This window comes from Homarus americanus, unplaced genomic scaffold (genome assembly GCF_018991925.1).
Source record: "Homarus americanus isolate GMGI-L3 unplaced genomic scaffold, GMGI_Hamer_2.0 scaffold6317, whole genome shotgun sequence".
NCBI classification, from domain to species: domain Eukaryota; kingdom Metazoa; phylum Arthropoda; class Malacostraca; order Decapoda; family Nephropidae; genus Homarus; species Homarus americanus.
This window is the reverse complement of record NW_024730668.1, coordinates 6,505,412-6,527,706: the sequence shown is the minus strand read 5'-3', so window position 1 is coordinate 6,527,706 and position 22,295 is coordinate 6,505,412. Positions and strand designations below refer to the sequence as shown.

General features: G+C 43.9%; 1 protein-coding gene across 3 annotated transcripts in view; it reads left to right on the top strand.

Moving 5' to 3' along the window:
- Positions 1-22,295, top strand: part of LOC121867220 (protein unc-13 homolog 4B-like) — a 205,390-nt gene that overhangs the window by 45,114 nt on the left and 137,981 nt on the right. For 2 of the 3 annotated variants that reach the window (XM_042367064.1, XM_042367066.1), the window contains exons 2-3: positions 5,807-5,834; positions 10,016-10,132. In XM_042367064.1, the coding sequence (XP_042222998.1) occupies positions 5,811-5,834; positions 10,016-10,132 (141 nt within the window). In that variant the 5' untranslated portion in view covers positions 5,807-5,810. The remainder of the gene's footprint in view (positions 1-5,806; positions 5,835-10,015; positions 10,133-22,295) is intronic. The other variant, XM_042367065.1, reaches the window with a different exon arrangement.

The following is a 22,295-nucleotide window of genomic DNA, read 5'->3' as shown; positions in this document are numbered from 1 at the left end:
GACAATGGTTATAGCAACCACGACCGCGATTATAACAACAACGAACATGATTATAAACAACCACGACAATGATTATAACAACCACGACAATGATTACGGCGATATGAGTTATAACAACACGACCATGATTATAACAACCACGAACATGATTATAACAACCACGAACGAGATTATAAAAAACACGACCATGATTATAACAACCACGACCATGATTATAACAACCACGACCATGATTATAACAACCACGACTATGATCATAAGCCACGACCATGATCATAACAACTACGACCATGATCATAACAACTACAGAATAGTTATAACAACCACGACTATGATTATAACAACCCGACAATGATTGCTTAACCACGACAATAATTATAACAACCGACTATGATTATAACAACCACGACCATGATTATAACAACCGACAATGGTTATAGCAACCCGACTATGATTATAACAACAACGAACATGATTATAACAACCGACAATGATTATAACAACCACGACAATGGTTATGCAACCACGACTATGATTATAACGAACATGATTATAACCACGACAATGATTATAACAACCACGACAATGATTATAACAACCTGACCATGATTATAACAACCACGACAATGGTTATAGCAACCACGACTATGATTATAACAACAACGAACATGATTATAACAACCACGACAATGATTATAACAACCACGACAATGATTATAACAACCACGACTATGATTATAACAACCACGACCATGATTATAACAACCACGAACATGATTATAACAACCACGAACATGATTATAAAAAACACGACCATGATTATAACAACCACGACCATGATTATAACAACCACGACCATGATTATAACAACCACGACTATGATCATAAACCACGACCATGATCATAACAACTACGACCATGATCATAACAACTACGACAATGATTATAACAACCACGACTATGATTATAACAACCACGACAATGATTGTAACAACCACGACAATAATTATAACAACCACGACTCAGATTTATAACAACCGATAGATTATAACAACCGACAATGGTTATAGCAGCCACGACTATGATTATAACAACAACGAACATGATTATAAAACCGGACAATGATTTAACAACCACGACAGCGAGTTATAACAACCACATTATGATTATAAGCGACACGTGTAACAACCACATTATAACAACCACGAACATGATTATAAAAACACGACCGCGAGTTATAACAACCACGACCATGATTATAACAACCGACCATGATTATAACAACCGACTATGATCATAAACCACGACCATGATCATAACAACTACGACCATGATCATAACAACTACGACAATGATTATAACAACCACGACTATATAACAACCGACAATGATTATAACAACCGACCATGATTATAAATGATTCTTAACAACCACGACCATGATTATAACAACGACAATGGTTATGAGCCACGACTATGATTATAACAACAACGAACATGAGTTATAACAACCACGACAATGATTATAACAACTACGACAATGATTATAACAACCACGACTATGATTATAACAGCCACGACCATGATTATAACAACCACGATCATGATTATAACAACCACGAACATGATTATAACAACCACGACAATGATTGTAACAACCACGACAATGATTATAACAACCACGACCATGATTATAACAACCCGACCATGATTATAACCACCACGACAATGATTATAACAACCACGACTATGATTATAACAACCACGACAATGATTGTAACAACCCGACAATAATTATAACCGACTATGATTATAACAACCACGACCGCCAGTTATAACAACCACGACAATGGTTATAGCCACGACTATGATTATAACAACAACGAACATGATTATAACAACCACGACAATGATTATAACAACCACGACAATGATTATAGCAAACACGACTATGATTATAACAACCACGACCATGATTATAACAACCACGACCATGATTATCAGCACGAACATGATTATAACAACCACGAACATGATTATAAAGAACGACCATGATTATAACAACCACGACCATGATTATAACAAACGACTATGATCATAAACCGACCATGATCATAACAACTACGACCATGATCATAACAACTACGACAATGATTATAACAACCACGACTATGATTATAACAGCCCGACCATGATTATAACAACCACGATCTGTTATAACAACCACGAACATGATTATAACAACCACGACAATGATTGTAACAACCGACAATGATTATAACAACCACGACCATGATTATAACAACCACGACCATGATTATAACAACCACGACAATGGTTATAGCAACCATGACTCTGATTATAACAACAACGAACATGATTAAAACAACCACGACAATGATTATAACAACCACGACAATGATTATAACAACCACGACTATGATTATAACAACCACGACAATGATTATAACAACCACGACTATGATTATAACAAACGACCATGATTATAACAACCACGGCCATGATTATAACAACCACGAACATGATTATAACAACCACGAACATGATTATAAAAACACGACCATGATTATAACAACCCGACCATGATTATAACAACCACGAACATGATTATATAACCGACAATAGTTGTAACAACCGACAATGATTATAATGTAATGAGACAAGATTTAAGGTAGAATATTGATAGTATAAGAGTATAAAGAGAGGAAGATTTTGGTAGCGTGGCCGTGATAGTTATTTACTCTTATCGTACACTGGTCGTGTCTTACACGTCAATACACATCTATTACGTTCTTAAAGGCGACTTCTCAAACACTGCTTCGTTACAACTCTTTATTAATCACGAACATGACATGGACACATTAATAACACCTTCTATTGAAGTTACTAGGACATTATATTTACGTTACTAGGACATCATTTTACGTTACTAGACACTCTGATTCTCGGACACGAACTTGAAATGAATACACTTCCCACGTAGGTAACTCATCCCATGGAAAGCTCTGACAAACACTCACGTGACCTAGGGGAGGCCTAGCAGGTAGTCCTGGGTTGTCTCTATGGGAGACTGCTTAGCTGGTCGCCGGAGGGAAGTCTCGGTCCAGACCGGAGGCGACTTGCCTCCGGCCCTTGACTTCTCTCGAGCAGGCCTGGTGGTGTAGTAGCTGGCCACCTTGTTACAAGACAACTCTCTCTCTGCGAATTAACCGAGGGAGGACTAGCACGTCCTATATATTGGGAGGCGAGCCGTCAGGTTCAGCTGGTCGGGGGGGGGCGGCGAAGGGTCTCCTTACATTTGACCTAGCCAATGTGAGGTCAGGTCTGGACTTTTCAGAAACTATCTGGGAAAGTCATCAGGTGGGGCCGTGTGACATGAGAGGCCCTGGTTGATTTGTGGCCCCTTGAGTTGGGCTCCGAGGGTTACATTTGACCTGGCTAATGTGAGGTCAGGTCCGGCCTTTGTTCAGAGAGTAGGTTATTGTATATTGGAAGAGAGTCGGCTGGTGCCTTCTTACATGTCTGTTGTGGTGACATGTCACATGGGAGGGGAGCTAGTTGATTTGTAACCCCCGGTCCACCGTGAGAGTTACACTTGACCCCCCTAATGTCGGGTCAAGACTGGCCCCCCTCTGCGGTGTAGGACATTGTGTATATTGGGAGAGAGCCGGCTGGTGCCCTCTTACATGTGTGACATGGGAGGGGGAGCTAGTTGATTTACAATCCTTGGTCAACCGCAGAGTTACCCTACACTTTGACCTCCCTAATGTCCGGTCAGACTGGAGTTTCTGAGATGTAAGCTGTGGTCTGACAAACCATCACTACACCTCCCGCCAAGACCAAAGCTTACATGCTCAGAAAACTGATGACACATTTAAAGTAGACAGTAACATCATGTGCAGTATCTAATATAGTCCCTGAGGCGATAATGCATCCTTACATTTTACAAATTATAACCCTATAGATGTATGTTTTTCTACTGGCATAGTTTGATCTGACAAAGCTTACTATAATAACAACCACGACCATGATTATAACAACCACGACCATGATTATAACAACCACGACAATGGTTATAGCAACCACGACTATTATTATAACAACAACGAACATGATTATAACAACCACGACAATGATTATAACAACCACGACAATGATTATAACACCAGATTATAACACCACGGCCATGATTATAACACACGACATGATTATAACCACGACCATGATTATAACAACCACGACCATGATTATAACAACCACGCCCATGATTATAACAACCAGGACCATGATTATAACAACCAGGACCATGATTATAACAACCACGACTATGATTATATCACCCAAGACCATGATTATAACAACCACGACCATGATTATTATAACCACGACCATGATTATAACAACCAGACCATGATTATAACAACCACGACTATGATTATATCACCCACGACCATGATTATAACAACCACGACTATGATCATAACCACGACCATGATTATAACATCCACGACCATTATTATAACAACCACGACCATGATTATAACAACCAGGACCATGATTATAACTACTACGACCATGATTATAACAACCACGACAATGATTATAACAACCACGACTATGATTATATCACCCACGACCATGATTATAACAACCACGACCATGATTAGCCTTCACCACGACCATGATTATAACCGACTATGATTATATCACCCACGACCATGATTATAACAACTACGACCAATGATTATAAAGCCACGACAATGATTATAACAACCACGACCATGATTATAACAACCACGAATATGATTTATAACAACCACGACCGTGATTATAACAACCACGATCATGAGTATAACAACCACGACCATGATTATAACAACGACGACCATGATTGTAACACCCAAACATGTTTAACATAACCGACCGTGATTATAACCACGATCATGAGTATAACAACCACGACCATGATTATAACAACGACGACCATGATTGTAACACCCACAAACATGATTATAACAACCACGTCCATGATTATAACAACCACGACCATGATTATAACAACCACGACCATGATTATAACAACCACGACCATGATTATAACAACCGCGACTATGATTATAGCAACCACGACTATGATCATAACCACGACCATGATCACAACTACGACCATGATTATAACAACTGCGACTATGATTATGGCAACCACGACCATGATTATAACAACCACGACTATGATTATATCACCCACGATCATGATTATAACAACCACAACCATCTGGAAAACGATGTCGCTGTACGCTGTCAGCCGGACGGCGGTTGCGCATAACAACTTTCATGCCTCAGTAAACTGTACCACCGGACCCACCACCGGGCACAAAGGGCCCACGATCACTTGTCCATTTTATAATAAGGGCACCAGAACTGAACCGCATAATCGAGGTGCGGCCTGACTAATGCAAGATACAGTTGCAGTAAGACCTCAGCACTCTTATTTCTTACACTTCTAGATATAAAACCTAATACTCTGCTGCCTTATTTCGCAGTAAGGGCACTGTTTTGTACGTAGGTCAGGCTATATACCCCTAAGTCTCTCACAAGTCGACTTCTCTAGGTTGATGTTGTTAAGGCAGTATACATTGACAGTATTTGATCTTCCAATATTAAGTACGCTGCACTTGCTGGTGTTGAATTTCATTTGCCATTTTCCTGACCACTCCTGCAGTTTATTTAAATCCTCCTGTAGTGCATTTGGATCCTGCCCTGAATTAATCTCCTTCCTTTTTCAGATGTATGTCCATGTCAGCCGCATTTGTCGTAAGTTAGAGCTGTTTGTTCCTGCAGTATGTGTTAACTGTGGTAAGACCCATGAGGGTCAGCTGTAGTGAGGCGCACCTGGCCTCTTCTAATGAATGTGACCATTTCCGACTGGACAGAGAGATCCTCCATATCAAGAACATAAGAACATGAGAAAATATGAGTATGCACAGGCCGGTTGTCGTGCATGGCAGCTCTTGTCGAGAGTTACAACCACTCTCTATCGTCCATGAATCTATCTCGCCTCCTTTTAAACTTTCCAGCGTCCCAGCACTTACTACAAAGTTGCTAAGCTTGTTCCACTCGTCCACCACCCTATTTGTGAACCAGTTTCATCCCATCTCCCTCCTAAAACCCAACTTATATCCGTTGCCACGAGTACTATCCTGCTCGGATGTTCTAAGAACTTTATCTATATCCCCATTATTGATTCATTTCGCCCACTTAAATACTTCTATCATATCTCCCAGCACTCTTCGTCTTTCTAGGGAATGCAAGTTTAGTTTCTTCCACAAGTCTGATACAATTCCTGCGTCTAATGATTTTTTTAATAAATATACTAGGGGTCAGCTAATCTGTTCCTTACACCTTTTCAAAACTCGAGGGGAAATTTCATCCGGCTCTGGGGATTTTGTCTTCTTTAATTAATTTATTTTCTTAAGAACATCCTCTTTTCTTATAGTGATATTCTTTAGTTTCTCTTCTTCATTTTCCCTAAATGTTAGTTCCACCTCTGGCGTTTCCTCGTGAATTTCTTCTGAAAAAATTGATAAGAAGTAGCTGTTTAATGCTTTGCTTATTTCCGCACTACCATCGATCACTTCCCCTCTCTCTGACTTTAAAGGCCCCACTTTGTCCTTGACCTTTGTCCTATATACCTGGAAAAATCCTTTGGGATTTGCCTTGGATTCTCTTGCTAACCTGATTTCGTAGTCCCTCTTTGCCTTTTAACATTCCTTTCTAGTTCATTATACCTATCTCTAAGATGCTCCCCCCCCTCCCTTTAATTTCTTATAAATTTTTTTCTTTATTCCTATGTAATGTTTAAGTTTGGTCATCCACCTCGGCTCTTTCTTATTTGACCTCATTTTTCTGAATGGTGCATTTTGTTCCTGTGCTTTACGTAGTATACGAGTGAATTTAGCATCAATGATCAATTGTTGTGTCGCCGGTGACCTCACCCATCCTACCGGAGACTGACCTGACCGTTCCCAGGTGACCTAACCGTTCCCAGGTGACCTCACCTAGGTACTTTTTTAACCCCTCATAATCCGCTGATCGAAAGTCTGGGACTCTGACCATATTGGGATTCTGGCCATATTGTAATTACTATGACCATATTGTAAGGACTCTGACCGTATTGTATGATGCAATAACGTAGGAAAATGTGCCAGCACTTCTTAAGGACCTTTAAGGGTCCTCTAACCTCATGTCCATAAATCAATCAAAAAGGGATAAATCCTAAACTTTCCTGTATACTATCCCTCACAGAAATGCTCCCCATTCGCCGCTTAACAGCTTCCGCCACTGGTTACCAGCGGCTAGGGTCGTATGTACAGAAGCAGTAGATATCTCACAAGTGTCATCGAATTACCATTGGCTGTCCCGGTATCAATGTACAGACAGAACAACAGGCAGGTAGGTTTCCACCAGGTCACAGAAATACACCTGTGAACTGTAGTCTTCTTTAATAATCACTAGATCTTCACAAAACTGTTCACAGGGTATGTCTTTACCACTAGACTTCTCACTTCGATTATATGGTCATCACACTGGTAGTGTGATGACCATAAGCAAGTTTGCGGATGACACCAAAATAGGGCGGCAAATTAATTCAGGGCAGGATGCAAATGCATTACAGGAGGATCTAAATAAACTGCAGGGGTGGTCTGAAAAATGGCAAATGAAATTCAACACCAGCAAGTGCAGCGTACTTAATATTGGAAGAACAAATACTTATAATGTATACAGCCTAAACAACATCAACCTAGAGAAGTCGACTTGTGAAAGAGACCTAGGGGTACTTGTAAGCCCGGACCTACGGCCTAGAAAACAGTGTGTTAATGTTCGAAATAAGGCAAACAGAGTATTGGGTTTTATATCTAGAAGTGTAAGTAACAAGAGTGCAGAGGTCTTATTGCAACTATATCTTGCGCTAGTTAGGCCGCACCTCGATTATGCGGTTCAGTTCTGGTGCCCCTATTATAGAATGGATATAAATTCACTAGAGTCGGTGCAGCGAAGAATGACAAAAATGATTCCGGGACTTAGAAACCTTCCATATCAGGATAGGTTAAAGAAACTTAACTTGCATTCCCTAGAAAGACGAAGAGTGCGGGGAGATATGATAGAAGTATTTAAGTGGGTGAAAGGAATCAATAAAGGGGATATAGATAAAGTTCTTATAATATCCGAGCAGGATAGGACTCGGAGCAACGGATTCAAGTTGGATAAGTTTAGGTTTAGGAGGGAGATAGGAAGAAACTGGTTCACAAATAGGGTGGTGGACGAGTGGAACAAGCTTAGCAACTTTGTAGCAAGTGCGGGAACTCTGGAAAGTTTCAAAAGGAGGCTAGATAGATTCATGGATGATAGAGAGTGGTAGTAACTCTCGACAGGAGCTGCCATGCACAGGCCAACCGGCCTATTGCAGACTCCTTATTTTCTTATGTTCTTATGTTCTTATATATTCTTTTCACTTTATATCGCTCACTACTATTCCACAATACTTAAACAAAAAATATCTTCAACTGTCACTAGGCTTGTATTTCACACTCTGTGCAGAAACGATCGACTGACTACCCCTAGGCAGCAGTCAGTCAGTCAGTCAGAACACAGAGATAAGAGAGCCGTGGCTCTGAGGTGACTAAGGAGATTTAGGGCAAGGTATTGTTAAGAAGTGGGAAGTACAGAAGGAGAATAATAGCAGGTGGGCTTTCCACCTTGCGCAGGCTGGCTTGTGGCTTAACCAGTGACAGACGTCCCTCAGTACTCAAGGGGCAAGGGAGGTTAGATAAGCTAAGCTAACCTAACCTGGTTTAAAGTGCGATCCAAGGGAATGTGCTGTTTTAGGGTTTGTTGGAGGGTCCTTCAGGTCCTTGTCTAACTAAAGGGATGTTGCTCATCTTTAGTGATTGGGAGGGTCCCACCAGGTCCTTGTGTGAACTAGCAGGATAGTCCCCATTTTTTTCGGTTATATGAGTGGTGTTATTCTCTCGCGTATAATGGTTCCGGGCCGATTGTGTTAATATTGATGCTTCTTGGCCACCAGCTGTGTGATATATTGTTGTTTACCTGTAATATTTCCTGTAAAATAGGGTCTTGTGTTCGGTGTAAGCTTGCTGCCACTTACTGTATATATACGTCTCGTCAGACGCCAAGAGCATTCTTGTTACATCTCGTTGCTACCCGTCGGAAGAAGATATTCCTGGAGAGCTCTTGAATGATCTAGTCTTACAATACGTAAGTAAATCATAAAAAAAAATTATGGAAAACATTCTACAAAATTCTTACATAGGTAATACATCAATATATACAAGAAATTCTCCCCAAACTTGCCAAAATAACTGCTGCGTGGAACGGAAAATAATGAGAACACGTAGTTCACAAAAAATACACTAAATTATGCCTTGGTATAACAGCCTTCTTCTTCTTCTTATTATTATTATTATTATTAAAGTAAGGAAAATCTATCAATCAATCATTATCTTCTTTTGAAAAATGTCTTCATGTTTCTGCATTATTGATGTCTTTGAAACGTTCGAACGACGACTTCCTCGCCTCTTAATTGAGTTGTCTATAAAGATGGCGGCAAACGAACACCAGTATCGGTTACATATTGAAAGTATTTTTTGACGATAAGAAAAACTAGTGACAAAAACCTGAATAGTAAAAGTGACAGTCCTTCACCTGATTTGGTTTATTCTTGGGGTAAAAATAAATTTTTTTATATAGATATTTCTAGGTATCCGTGTAATTTTCTAGCAATTCTGGGTGTTATTTTCTGTGAACTAGCTTAAATTAATGAGCTAAGTAAGAATTGTATATATTTCGTGTATAATTAGTTATGGAAAATATTTACTTTGCAAACCTATGAGAATCAGGCCTATACATTTATAATTTAGCGGTATGTTGTCATAATACTGGCGTTGTAAGCTTAGTCTTCCCCACCTTACCAACAGGATTCGCTCGTAGCAAAGACGTTGGAGAATCTGACGACCTTTACCAGCGAGCTGGCGGTGCAAGTGACTGAAGCTCTCCCCGGGGCTGAGGACGATCCCGCTCATCTGGACGAGGAGGTAAGACCATTATGATCTAAAATGTATAAAATTACTCAGAGTGGCAGTAGATACTATGCTCCGTGGTCCTGGTGTAACAATTTCAGACGACCCCCCGGGTAATTTGAACCTTGTTTCAAAGTACCGGGTGTAAGTTCTAACGAGGTTCAGTATACCCCGGGGTAATAAAAACTTAGGTTCAAGCTACACCCTTTTAGTTTCGAATTACCCCACGCGTATTCAAAGGGAATAATGTTTTGTGTGTTAGAAAAAACACCTGTGCACCCTCGGGCACATGCTTATGTGTGCATACCGATGTAGGCCTACATGCAATTGTGACGTCCTTTCTAAGACTAGATTGTCATGATATATTGGGCGCATTAATGAAGATCTTGAAATGAATATTGTAGATTCTCTTACGACGAATTTTGCTTTTAAATAGACCTAACTTACCGGTCTCCATAAATAATATATTTCAAAACTCAATACTTGCACAACCACACAAACAAATATTCAATAAAATTTGGTCTATCTTTGTATCTATATGGCCAAATTAGCTGTGAGAAATAGGGGGCCATTTGAAAGTGAAGGGGGTACTTTAAAACTTGCTGTAAATGACAAGGTAACTTGAACTGGGGGGTATTCTAAAACTTTTATACTGGGGATCGAAATGTAAAAAAAAAAAAAAATAAATAAATAAAAATTCTGACTTAGATAAATCCAGTGTCATTCGTAGATTCATGGATTTAAACAAAAGTTGAGCTTCATAGAGTCATCCAGACAGCATCCAGAGCACAATCCCTTAACTTGTTTTCATTCAAGATTAATTCGTTACGTAAATCGTATCGGAACCCATGAGGGGAGACAACAATTTGGATTTAGTCTTGACGACTATGGTGAACAAGCTCCATTGTAAGAGTGGGCAACACAAGCGGCCACCCTTTAAGGGCTTGGCACTCTTACAGCAACTTACGTTAATACTCTGACCTGGTAACGTGACGCGAGAGGAAGGCCCATGGGTACATGTAATTATAGTATCGAGCATTAGGGAAAGAACAACAGTGAATACTATAGGTGAATCATAGATCCAACATTCAAATACAATGTTTATTGAAACACAAAAATGGTTACAGAAAAGATGCTGTATGAACCCAAAAATAGGAACTCCTGGTACCATGCCCTCAGGCTCAATTTACTTGCACCACTACTGGGTGTACACACACCAAAACACACATAAACTCTTATAGCACCTCAGTACCATTAAAACCAGTGGCACCTGCCAGTACAACACTCAATACCCCAGGGGCAATACTCCAGCAGCCACCATGGGAGTCTCATCACCAAGTGACACCTTCCAACACACTCCGATAATTCCGGTGGACTAACACCACCACACCAATAGCTCTACTGAGTTATGTACTGTACTTATCCACCAATGATGGGGCCGGCAGTTGTTTGTGGGGCTTGACGATCTGGGTTCACCACGTGGGCATAGCGTTAGGGGAATACTACCCCCTATGGGGCCCATGGGTGGTAGTGGAGCTTCTGACGGTCGGGGTTCAAGGGGACACCCGACTCCACTGGACCTCAGACATCTCCCAAGACTAGTGGATGCGTCCTCCACGCTACAGACATGGCCTAGGCTGCGTTAGGGACCTGTGGGAGGGAAGCGTGGCGGCTCACTGATGGTTGAGATCCCCGCCGCCTTCCACCCACGCTAAAGTCACGGATTCCACCTACTCAACCATTTCACTGAATTACATTACTGTAACACTCTGACGTTTGAAACTGAGACTACGAACTCAGTTTCGTTCCCTACTATTATCTTCACAAACATTGCTCTGACTGAGCTATCAAAAGCAAGAATTAAATTGATTACGAAAGGTTGGATGGCAACAGGTCCCAACATGCAATGCCTTGCTACAACCTGAGGAGCAGATTTTAAAAGGTTCCCTTCCTGGAATATCAACTCATTCCTCAGTTAACCTCCCTACCACAATTTCACTATGATTATCAGTCTCTGCTAATCATAGGTGAAAAAAAAAGGTTTACAGGTTCTCGGTAGCAGAAAGAGTTTACAATTGGTCAACAAACATATGACATCTCGATGGCGTCATCAAAGAAACAGGGAGAACGGAGGACATTCCCACTGGGAGACTCAGAAGGTTTTGTGGACGTGTAAGCGTAATATGGATCATTAGTTTAACAGGTTAGCCGTCATTACAATCAAGACAACTGGACCTCAGACATCTCCCCAGACTAGTGGATGTGTCATCTACGCTACAGACACGGCCTAGGCTGCGATAGGGACCTGTGGGTGGGAAGCGTGGCGGCTTACTGACGGTTGATAACGAGCCTCAACGTTTCAAAGGGACATTAAGGACATAAAATACTTCACTCAAAGCACATTAACTACGTTACTGTAACACTTGCACAATCAAACTATTAATTAGGTCAAATCACTTAAAAATGGCGATTTACAACACAGAGAAGGCGGAATGACCTACCTGTGGGTGGGAAGCGTGACGGCTTACTGGCGGTTGAAAACGAACCGCCGTCCTCCACCCACGCCGGTCACGGATTCCACCTACTTAACCATTTCACTGAATTACGTTACTGTAACACTCTGATGGTTGAAACTGAGACTACGAACTCAGTTTTATTCCCAGTATTATCTTTACAAACAATGCTCTGACTGAGCTATCAAGAGCAAGAATTAAATTGATCACAAAAGATTGGATGGCAATCCCGTCCCAACACGCAATGCCTTACTACAAACCCGAGGAGCAGATTTAAAGTTCCCTTCCGGAATATTAACTAATTCTTTAGTTAACCTCCCTACCACAATTTAAACTGTGATTATCAGAGTCTCTGATATTCATAGGTGGAAAAAAGGTTTACAGTGTCTCGGTAGCAGAAAGAGTTTACAACTTCGGTCAACAAACATACGACATCTCGATGACGTCATCAAGGAAACAGAGAGAACGGAGGACATTTCCACTGGGAGACTCAGAAGGTTTTGTGGACGTGTAAGCGTAATATGAATCCTTAGGTTTCGACAGGCTAGCCGTCATTACGATCATGACACCATGTCGGGAAGAAACTATCTCTGACCAGCGACCACTAGATACTAAGATGGAATACAATCTTTGAAAGTCGAAATCGTCATGTGTACCCCACCACAGGGCAGTGTATTGGGCTCGTTGTTGTATATTTGCTTCGTAAATGACCTGCCGGAAGCTATACACTCCCCTATACAAATGTTTGCAGACGATGCCAAGTTATTCAGGTAAATTAAGAACCAAACAGACTGTGAAGAGATGCAGAAAGATTCCTGTGGGTTTAGAGAATGGTTGCTAAGATTCAATGTTACGAAGTGTAAGAGGATGCATCTGGAACGCACCCACGGCAGGATGAGTATCATATGACCCAACGGGACGCATAAATTTCATTAATAGAGACTGAATGTGAAAAAGGACCTAGGTGTGTATGTTGACAATGAACTGAAGTTCTCAAGCCATTGTGAGAAGAAGGTGAATCAAGCAACAAAATAATTAGGTCTTATAAGAAGGTCGTTCAGATATCTAGATGGTCCGTCCCTCGTAACGATCTTCAAGAATGAGGTGCTTTCTCGCCTGGAGTACTGTCTGGTCCCCGAGATATGCTAGGGGCTGTCAGTTGATTCAAAATGTCCATAGGAGGGCCATCAGACTGGTGCCTGCACTTCGACGCCTCAGCTACCCAGAGAGATTAGAGTGCCTGCAACTGCCTAGCTTACTGTATGCTATAGATGGGCAAGGGGGGCCCAATTGAGGGGTATAAACATCTCAAAGGGCACTACACAGTGGAGTGTCCATACCTGGATCTGGCTGGCGCCTGCCCCACAAGGGGTCACAGCTCATGGTTGAAGAAGCAGGAAGTCCAGAAAAATGTGAGGGCGAATTTTTTCGGAGTGAGAGTTGTGAACTCTTGTTACAACCTGCCGGAGAGTGTAGTGGCGGCACCGACTGCGAGCAGGTTCAGGTGGATTTAGGAGCCAATGCATGCCCACTTGCCAACAGTGCATAACAAAGACATGACCGACAGCCCAAGCAGCTAACGAGCTGAACAGTGGCGAAGAGGATAAAATTAAAAATAAAAAGTGTGAAAGTAGAAGTAGTTGAGGAGGAAAACTACGACTTCAACCCCATGGAGATTACCAGCTAATGAGGGAAACCTATAGAAAATTAATTGGGAGGAAATCGTTAAAGAGCAATTAGACATAAATTAATCAAGGCAAAACTTTATGGAAATCCTTGAGATCGCAGTAGAGGAATGTTTACCCTGGTAAACATGTAAGAGAGGGAATAAGACTGGGTGGATGAATTACAAATCTAAGAAAGCCTGCAAAAGAAAATACCAGATGTGGAAAAACTACTGGAGCACAGGGTATCATGCAGATCATGTAGCTTACAACAAATGCTCCATCACTCTGTTTGACCTATCAGTTAAGCTCTACAAGGAATTCTCGCCCCCGAACTAGTTAAACCCCAGCTGACTGGAAGACGTCAGTTGTATCCCTGGACATGGGCGGATAAGGATACTTGGGGCGCAGTGTCTGGTGTGTGATGGGAAGGCGGGCGAGAAGGTGTTGTGAGAAAGAAGGCCGTTGTTAATTCATACAATTATTGAATAACATAATGTTTATATTTTACGTATCTTTAATTAGTAAGAGAAGAAAATATTGTGAAGGTGTGTGTGTGTGTGTGTGTGTGTGTGTGCAACTCTGCATATGGGCGGCACAGATAAGATGGTCGTTTATGCACTTGGATTTAGGCAGTAGTGCAATCCGGTCCTGTCAGTGCGACTGAGCAGCTCTTTCGAGGAGCCACTCTGCTCACCCCACATGGGGAGGGGGCTAGAAAAGGTGCCTTAAAATTGCCTGCCTAAAAAACCAACCTGACTGGGCAACCGCACTCAGTAAGTCATCCTTATATGGTCGAAAATCTGTGTTCGTCTTGATACCTCCAAAATGTTCTATACTACTGAAGGTATACACAAACACTTGTTCTCTTAAAAGTAGGTTCTATTCTCGTACGGGAGATATATACACAAAGGGACCAAGAAGCTCACTTCCGCACCACAAGGACTGGCAGTCTTCACTCTCTGTATTGCTGCGCGCTTGCATGTACAGATGCCAGCATTCACAAGCTGAATACATACAGTATAAATATGATAATTTATATACATAACATGGTGCACAATAAATGGAGATATTACATAGAATTAATACATGTTCTGCAATACTTTACTATACATAATTAATACAGTAATATACGGGTACACAGCTGAAGGTACTACTTTGTGTCCATATCATACACCTCCCTCCCCCCTATACGCTCATAGTTTCATCTTGAGCGGACCTTTTGTTTCTGAGTCGCTCGGACCTGCGGAGTACTGGGGCAGAAACACAAGGTGGGGATGGATTTACTGTCACGATATCAACATTAGGGGACTCAACTGGGGAAGGGTCAACACTAGGCAGCTCCACAGGTCGCAGAAAACGACGGTTCCTCCACCATACTCTACCACTAGGAAGATGCACTTGGTAGTCCCTGGACCGGCCAATACCCATGACAACCCCAACCTTGTCCCAGCGGTGAGATACCGGATCTTGAATCCTGACCTGCTGGCCGATACTCAACCTGGGAAGGGGGCGGGCATGACAGTCGTACCGAGCAGCGACATCTGCGGCTCGTTCTGCTGTATGGCGGTCACATTCCTCAGTCTTGGCCTGCCATTCTTGAGAAAAAGACTTCGGGTGGGCAGGAACACAAGACCTGAGATGGTGTCCATATGGAACCTGGGCTGGGGAGCGTCCGGTGAAGTTCAGGGTGTTGCGTAACTCCAACAAACCTCGATCGAAGTCCTCGCAGTCGATATTTCCTGAGGGTGACGCCTTAAGGATCAGGTGTTTCACAGTCTTGACTGCGGCTTCGGCGTGTCCATTCGCCTGGGGGTAGTGGGGCGAGGTAACGACATGACGGACTCCCCAACGGTCCATGAAGTCCCGGAACTCGTGGCTGGTGAACTGGGGTCCTCCATCAGTCCTGAGGCGGAGGGGAACACCAACTTCTCTGAAGTAATGCCTGAAATTCCGGATGATAGCAGTAGCCGTTGTATCACTACCACAGGGGACGACAACAGGCCATCCAGACAATCGGTCGGCAATGACGAGGAAGGACTTCCCTGCTACTGCAAAGAAATCGGCCGACACAGACTCGAAGGGTCTTGAAGGGTTATCGTCGCACATTAAAGGTTCCTGTTGCTGGCTGGGTTGCAGAATCTGGCATGGTTCACAGGCACGGACGGTACTTGCAATGTCCGCGTCGATTCCGGGCCAAAATACAGTCTGCTTCGCCCGTCGCTTGGTGGCCTCCACTCCTTGATGGCTGTCGTGAAGGCGGGTCAAGGTACGGCGGCGTAGGGCAGCAGGAATGACTACTCGTGGACCATACAAGACGAGGTCTCCGTCACAATAGAGGTCCTCGCGTATCTTCCAGTACGGGAGTAGTGATTCATGAAGGTCGTATCGGTTAGATGGAAATCCCTGGGACACACAGTCGATGAGCCAGATATAGGAAGGGTCGGCCCGGGCTGCGGGGCGGAGATCTTCAAGGGACTTGTCTGCATCCGGTGCTGTAGACTCTTCTGATGTGAAGACGGCCTTCAATGACACTATTGACTTGAGGGATGCAGCAGCTGTAGAACACAACATCTCGTCCTCTGGGGTGGGGCGACTGACAGGGGCGCGGGACAGGGCATCCGGGATGCACAGCAGCTTACCCGCACGCCACACAGCCGTGAAAAGATAAGGCGAGAGCTTCTCTTTCAAACGTTGAAGGCGAGGATTGTCTACTGCATCCAAAGAGTAGTGATGATTATAGGTATAAGAGGGCGATGATCCGTGAAGAGGGTGAAGTGCTGAAGTCCTATCAGGTAGAAGCGGCACTTCGCCATCGCCCAGACAACAGCCAACATCTCCAGCTCAATCGTGGCATAACGGGTCTCGGCGTCCGTCAGGAACCGGGATCCACACTGAATTAAGCGGAGTTGTCCACCGCCACAGTCCTGCAAAAGGGCGTAACCAACGCTGTAGAGTCTGGAGGCGTCAGTCTGGAGGACGGTGGGTAGGGCTGGGTCGTAACAGGCGAGGACAGGTGGACTCAAGAGGGCTTGCTTGATTCGCTGGAAGGCCTCTTGATGATCTGGGGTCCACAGGAATGTCCTGCTGGGGCTCAGCAGGGGGCGTAACGGCTGGGCTGCGGCGGAGATGGCAGGTGTAAATTCAGCCAGCTGATTGACCAGACCCAAAAAAGAATGGAGGTCTGTCAGGTTGGCAGGGGTTGGAAAATCCCTGATTCCACTTAATTTCTCCGGGTCAGCTGCGATACCTGATGCTGAGAGAGTGTACCCACAAAAGTTCACTGATGGTGCGGCGACTACAAACTTGTCAGCATTGAGGGTAATCCCGTACTTGCGACATCTGGTGAGAACTTCATATATTCGAGAGAGGTGGGCACAGTAGTCTTCGTCATGGAGTAAAATGTCATCAAACACCTTGACACAATTCGTGACTCCTTGAAGGGCCGCGTCACCACGTTGACAGAATGCATCGCCCGTAGCGGCAAATCCCATGGGGCCTCTGCAATACTGATATCTCCCATATGGTGTGATGAATGTAGTCAAATGTTGGTCTTCTTCGGCCAACTCGATCTGCCAATGACCACATAAGGCGTCCATCGTTGTAAAAAACTTTGCCTTCGGGTCCACATTTCGAACAGCTGCGAAGGGTGTGGGTGAAGGGTGGGCTGGACGGGAAACTTGCTGGTTAAGTTTTGACAGATCGGTGGTGATCTGTACTCCACCACGAGGTTTGGCGACGGGGACGAGAGGGTGGCACCAAGGTGAAGGTTCGTCTCCGGCCGGTTTGATGATTCCCTGAGCAACTATGGAGTCAAGCTCTTGTCTAACTAGCTCCTTGTAGGCATGAGGAATCAAACGAGGGGTGTGGATGGCAAAAGGTGTGACACCATCCTTAAGATAAATCTTCATAGGTGGACCCACCATCGGCTTGAGTGGTGTGGATCCCAAAGATTTCTTCGTAACCAACACGTCAGCAAACTCGTTGAGAAGGTAAGCTCTTGCATCAGAAGGGGACGTGTTAGTAGAGATAGGGAGTTCCTTCAACCTGTTGACATGGGTGATTTTTAAAATAGGTTTGGGGAATTCCTTGTTAATAATGGCCAACTCTTGACAATGGCCATATGATAAAAGTGGAGTCAGGATCCCATCATGAACATCAATCCGGGCTGAGCAAGACTGCTTACGAAAAGTAAGAGTAGCCCAGAAAGATCCCAAAGCTGGAGCCATCTTAGAACCATCAGCTGTCAGTTTCGTTGTCTGAGGAGGGGGCTGTAGGTTGCTCCCGGGTATTCTCAAACTTGCTAAGTGTTGTGGACCAATTACTGAGACGTCAGCACCGGTGTCAGGTAACATCTGAAGACCGGATGACAAGTTACCGTGAGAAATGACGACATTGATGTGCTGGGGCGTCGTGTCTGTGGAACAATGTACACGACGGCAGAAACGACTGGACACAGCGTCTTGATGCTTGCCAGAAGGAAGGGGCACGCCAGCACTACCTGAGGATGACTTCTTGGATCCTAGGTGGTGTCCTTTCTGTGTCTTCTTACGACAACATTTGTCATAATGGCTCACACGACCACAAAGTCTGCACTGAACTTTGCTAGCAGGGCACTTGACTGTGTAAGCCCAGTGACCCTGGCGGTCGCAACTTCTGCACACGCTTTGAGCAGCTGGGCACTGGGAGGCATCATGCTATCTCGCGCAGCTGTTACACAAAGCTGTTGCTGAAGGTGTAGCTGGAGGGTGAGGGGTGGGGTTACCATGCTGCTTCTTACCCTTTCTGTAGAAAGACACCGCCCTCACCTGGTCAGGTTGTGAGCGTAAAGCTGAAGTCGCACACCTGGCGGCCTCGTACGCTCGACATTTTGTAACAACATCTTGAAGGGAGGAAGTGGGGTCAAGTGATATGAGACGCTGAACTAGCTCTTCATCTCGAACACCCGTTAAAATGATTGTCTTGAGTTGTGTTTCTTCACAGACTTGAGAATGTCCAGGACAAACATCAACTTCCTCTGAGCATCTCTTGAGTCTTACAAAAAATGCGTCAAAAGATTCTCCATCAAGCTGCTTACATTGGAGGAGTTCTCTTCTTCTGAGTGCTTCGTTGCGCTGTCCCTTAACATGTCCTTGTAACTTATCGAGCACTGCCTCTACCGTCAGAGTTGTCGTAGGAGGCACTTGAAGTGTGTGCTCGAGAGTACGTTGTGTCTCTAAGGACAAGCACATACGAAGCTGTATCATCTGTTTCGGCTGTGATAAACTTGACAAGTCAACCATTGTTGCATAGTCTTGCCAACGTCGACGCCATTCCCGAAACATCTGATAAGAAGCGTCAGACATCAGAGAGGGAGGCGTGTGTACTGCAGCCTTTTGAGGGGCTGTTGAGTCGACTCTGGGAAATGAGGTACCAGTACCTCTAGTCACATCAACATCAGTAGTAGCAGACGAATCTTGTACGGTAGATCGTTGTGGGGAGGCTAACAGAGAAATCAAGACTTCAAATCTGGCTTGATCTTCTCTTCTTCGCAGGTCATCCTCACTTCTACTTATGTCTTCGAGTTCTCTGCGTGTTTGTTCCTCTTTGTGGCGCCGTCTTTCAGACTCTTTGTACCGAATTTCTTCCTCATTTCCCCTTGCAATATCGTCCTGGCGTCGAGAAGTTTCCATCCACTTAATCAGTTGAAGGAGATCTGTGGACGCATGCATTGCAGGAGAGCTTGCTCGCGACGAACGAGGAGATTCAGTGGGTGATATGGCGTTGTCAGTGTGGGGAGCGTGGGGCCTGAGGGTGGGTGGGGAGAGGTCTCCCAGACTAAAACTCGTAACCCCATCGTCCAGGGTATCGTTTTGATCCCTGTGAGACATGCCGACAGCTTCTGTACTCTATCTGTGCAAAAGACCGGGTCAGCCCCTCGTAATTTATGCACAGAATTACAGAAGTCTGAAGTAAGTCACAAGAATTTAATATAAGGTGAATGCGTGTGTGTGTGTATGGCAGGAGGGTAGAGGCTTGGCGCCCTGCCAACTGGGCAGAGTCAGCGCGCTGTCCCTCAGTTACCCTCTAACCGGAGGCGGGGGCGCACATACTGTCGGGCCGCTCCCTTAGTCATCTGACCGCAACTTGCACAGACAATTATGATTAAAATACACAACACAGCACTTCACAAAACACTTCACTTTACAGCACAGCACTGTACACAGCATAGCACTTCACAACACTGTAAGTCTAGAGGCTTGTAGTAGTCTTGCTGTAAACCCGTGAAGCTGAAGACGAGACGCTATTAACACAGTCTGGGCGGGAAGGGTTGTCCACTGTATCTCACTGAGAAATAATCACTGCGCCATCTGACGTTTGTCTTGAATACCCACAAAATGTTCTATACTACTGAGGGTATACACAAACACTTGTTATCTTAAAAGTAGGTTCTATTCTCGTATGGGAGATATGTATATATACAGAGGGACCCAGGAGCTCACTTCCGCACCACAAGGACTGGCAGTTCTTCACTCTCTGTATTACTGCGCGCTTGCATGTTCAGATGCCAGCATTCACAAGCTGAATACATACAGTATAAATATGATAATTTATATACATAACATGGTGCACAATAAATGGAGATATTACGTAGAATTAATACATGTTCTGCAATACTTTACTATACATAATTAATACAGTAATATAAGGGTACACAGCTGAAGGTACTACTTTGTGTCCATATCATACAGAAAACAATCAAAGTTACAAATCCAAACAAAAATAAAGTATGCAACCTCTTATGGTCACTGCATGGAATGTCAGGACCCTTCTGGATACTGGCACAAATGAGCGTCTTGAAAGAAGAACCGCCCATGTGGCAAAAGGTATAACATCGACATGGCAACCATCAGTGAGTCCCGGCTCCCAGACGAGGGTCAACTCACAGTCTGGCTAAGCCTTCTTCTTGAAGGATATGCCTGCTGTGGAGAGAAACTGCATTTATGGAGTTGGCTGTGTAATCCACCAACGCATCTTACACAGGCTAACTGAAATGCCTATTGGGATCAACGAGCGCCTCATGACGCTTCGAGTCCCACTGAATCACTCACGTCGTGCCTTTTTCGTCAGTGCATACGCCCCAACACTGGATGCAAAGGATGTCATCAAGGAGGCTCTTTTATGCCGACCTCGACATAGTGCTAACCTCCATCCCCAGAGAAGATAAGGTTGTGTGCACCTTGGTGACTTCAATGCCAGAGTTGGCAGAGATGCTGACATTTGGCAGGGAACCACAGGGAGAAATCGACTAGGCAAGTGTAATCCTAACGGCCTACTCCTCCTCAGCAAGTGTGTTGCACACACCTCACTATCACCAATACATTGTTGAGGCAGGACGACAAGTTCAAGGGCTCGTGGCAACACTCGCCATCCAAACACCGGCATCTCATTGACTACATCATTTTTAGAGAAAGAGATCGCCGAGAGGCCCTCATCACTTGTGCCATGCATGGCTCAGACCGCTGTGACACTGATCAATGGCTCGTCAGATCCAAGCTCTCACTTCATGTCGCCCCAAAACGGCGAAGGCAGCAAGCCTCCAGAAGAAGTTTTAACACTAAAATTCTGGAGGATCAAGCGGTAGCACATGCTTTCAGAGAGCAGCTCGAACATGGGTTTATAAACAACCTGACAACAAACGATCCAAATCCCACTGTCGAATGGGATATTCTCGACACTGTCATGACAAAGACCTGCAGAGAGACCCTCCGCCAGATCGAAAGAATACATCAGGACTGGTTTGATGAAACTGACCCGGCAATCAATGTACTCATCGATGATAAATGTGCTGCTTTAACTGAATGGTAGAACAACCCTCAGTTTGGACCAAAGCTGATTCCTTCCCCAATAAGAAAGGAGCAGCCCAGCGGGAACTTTGCAATCTAAACAACGACTGGTTTAGAAATAAAGCATGTGAAACACAAAAATTTGCTGATCAGCACAAGAAGCGTGAATTTTTCA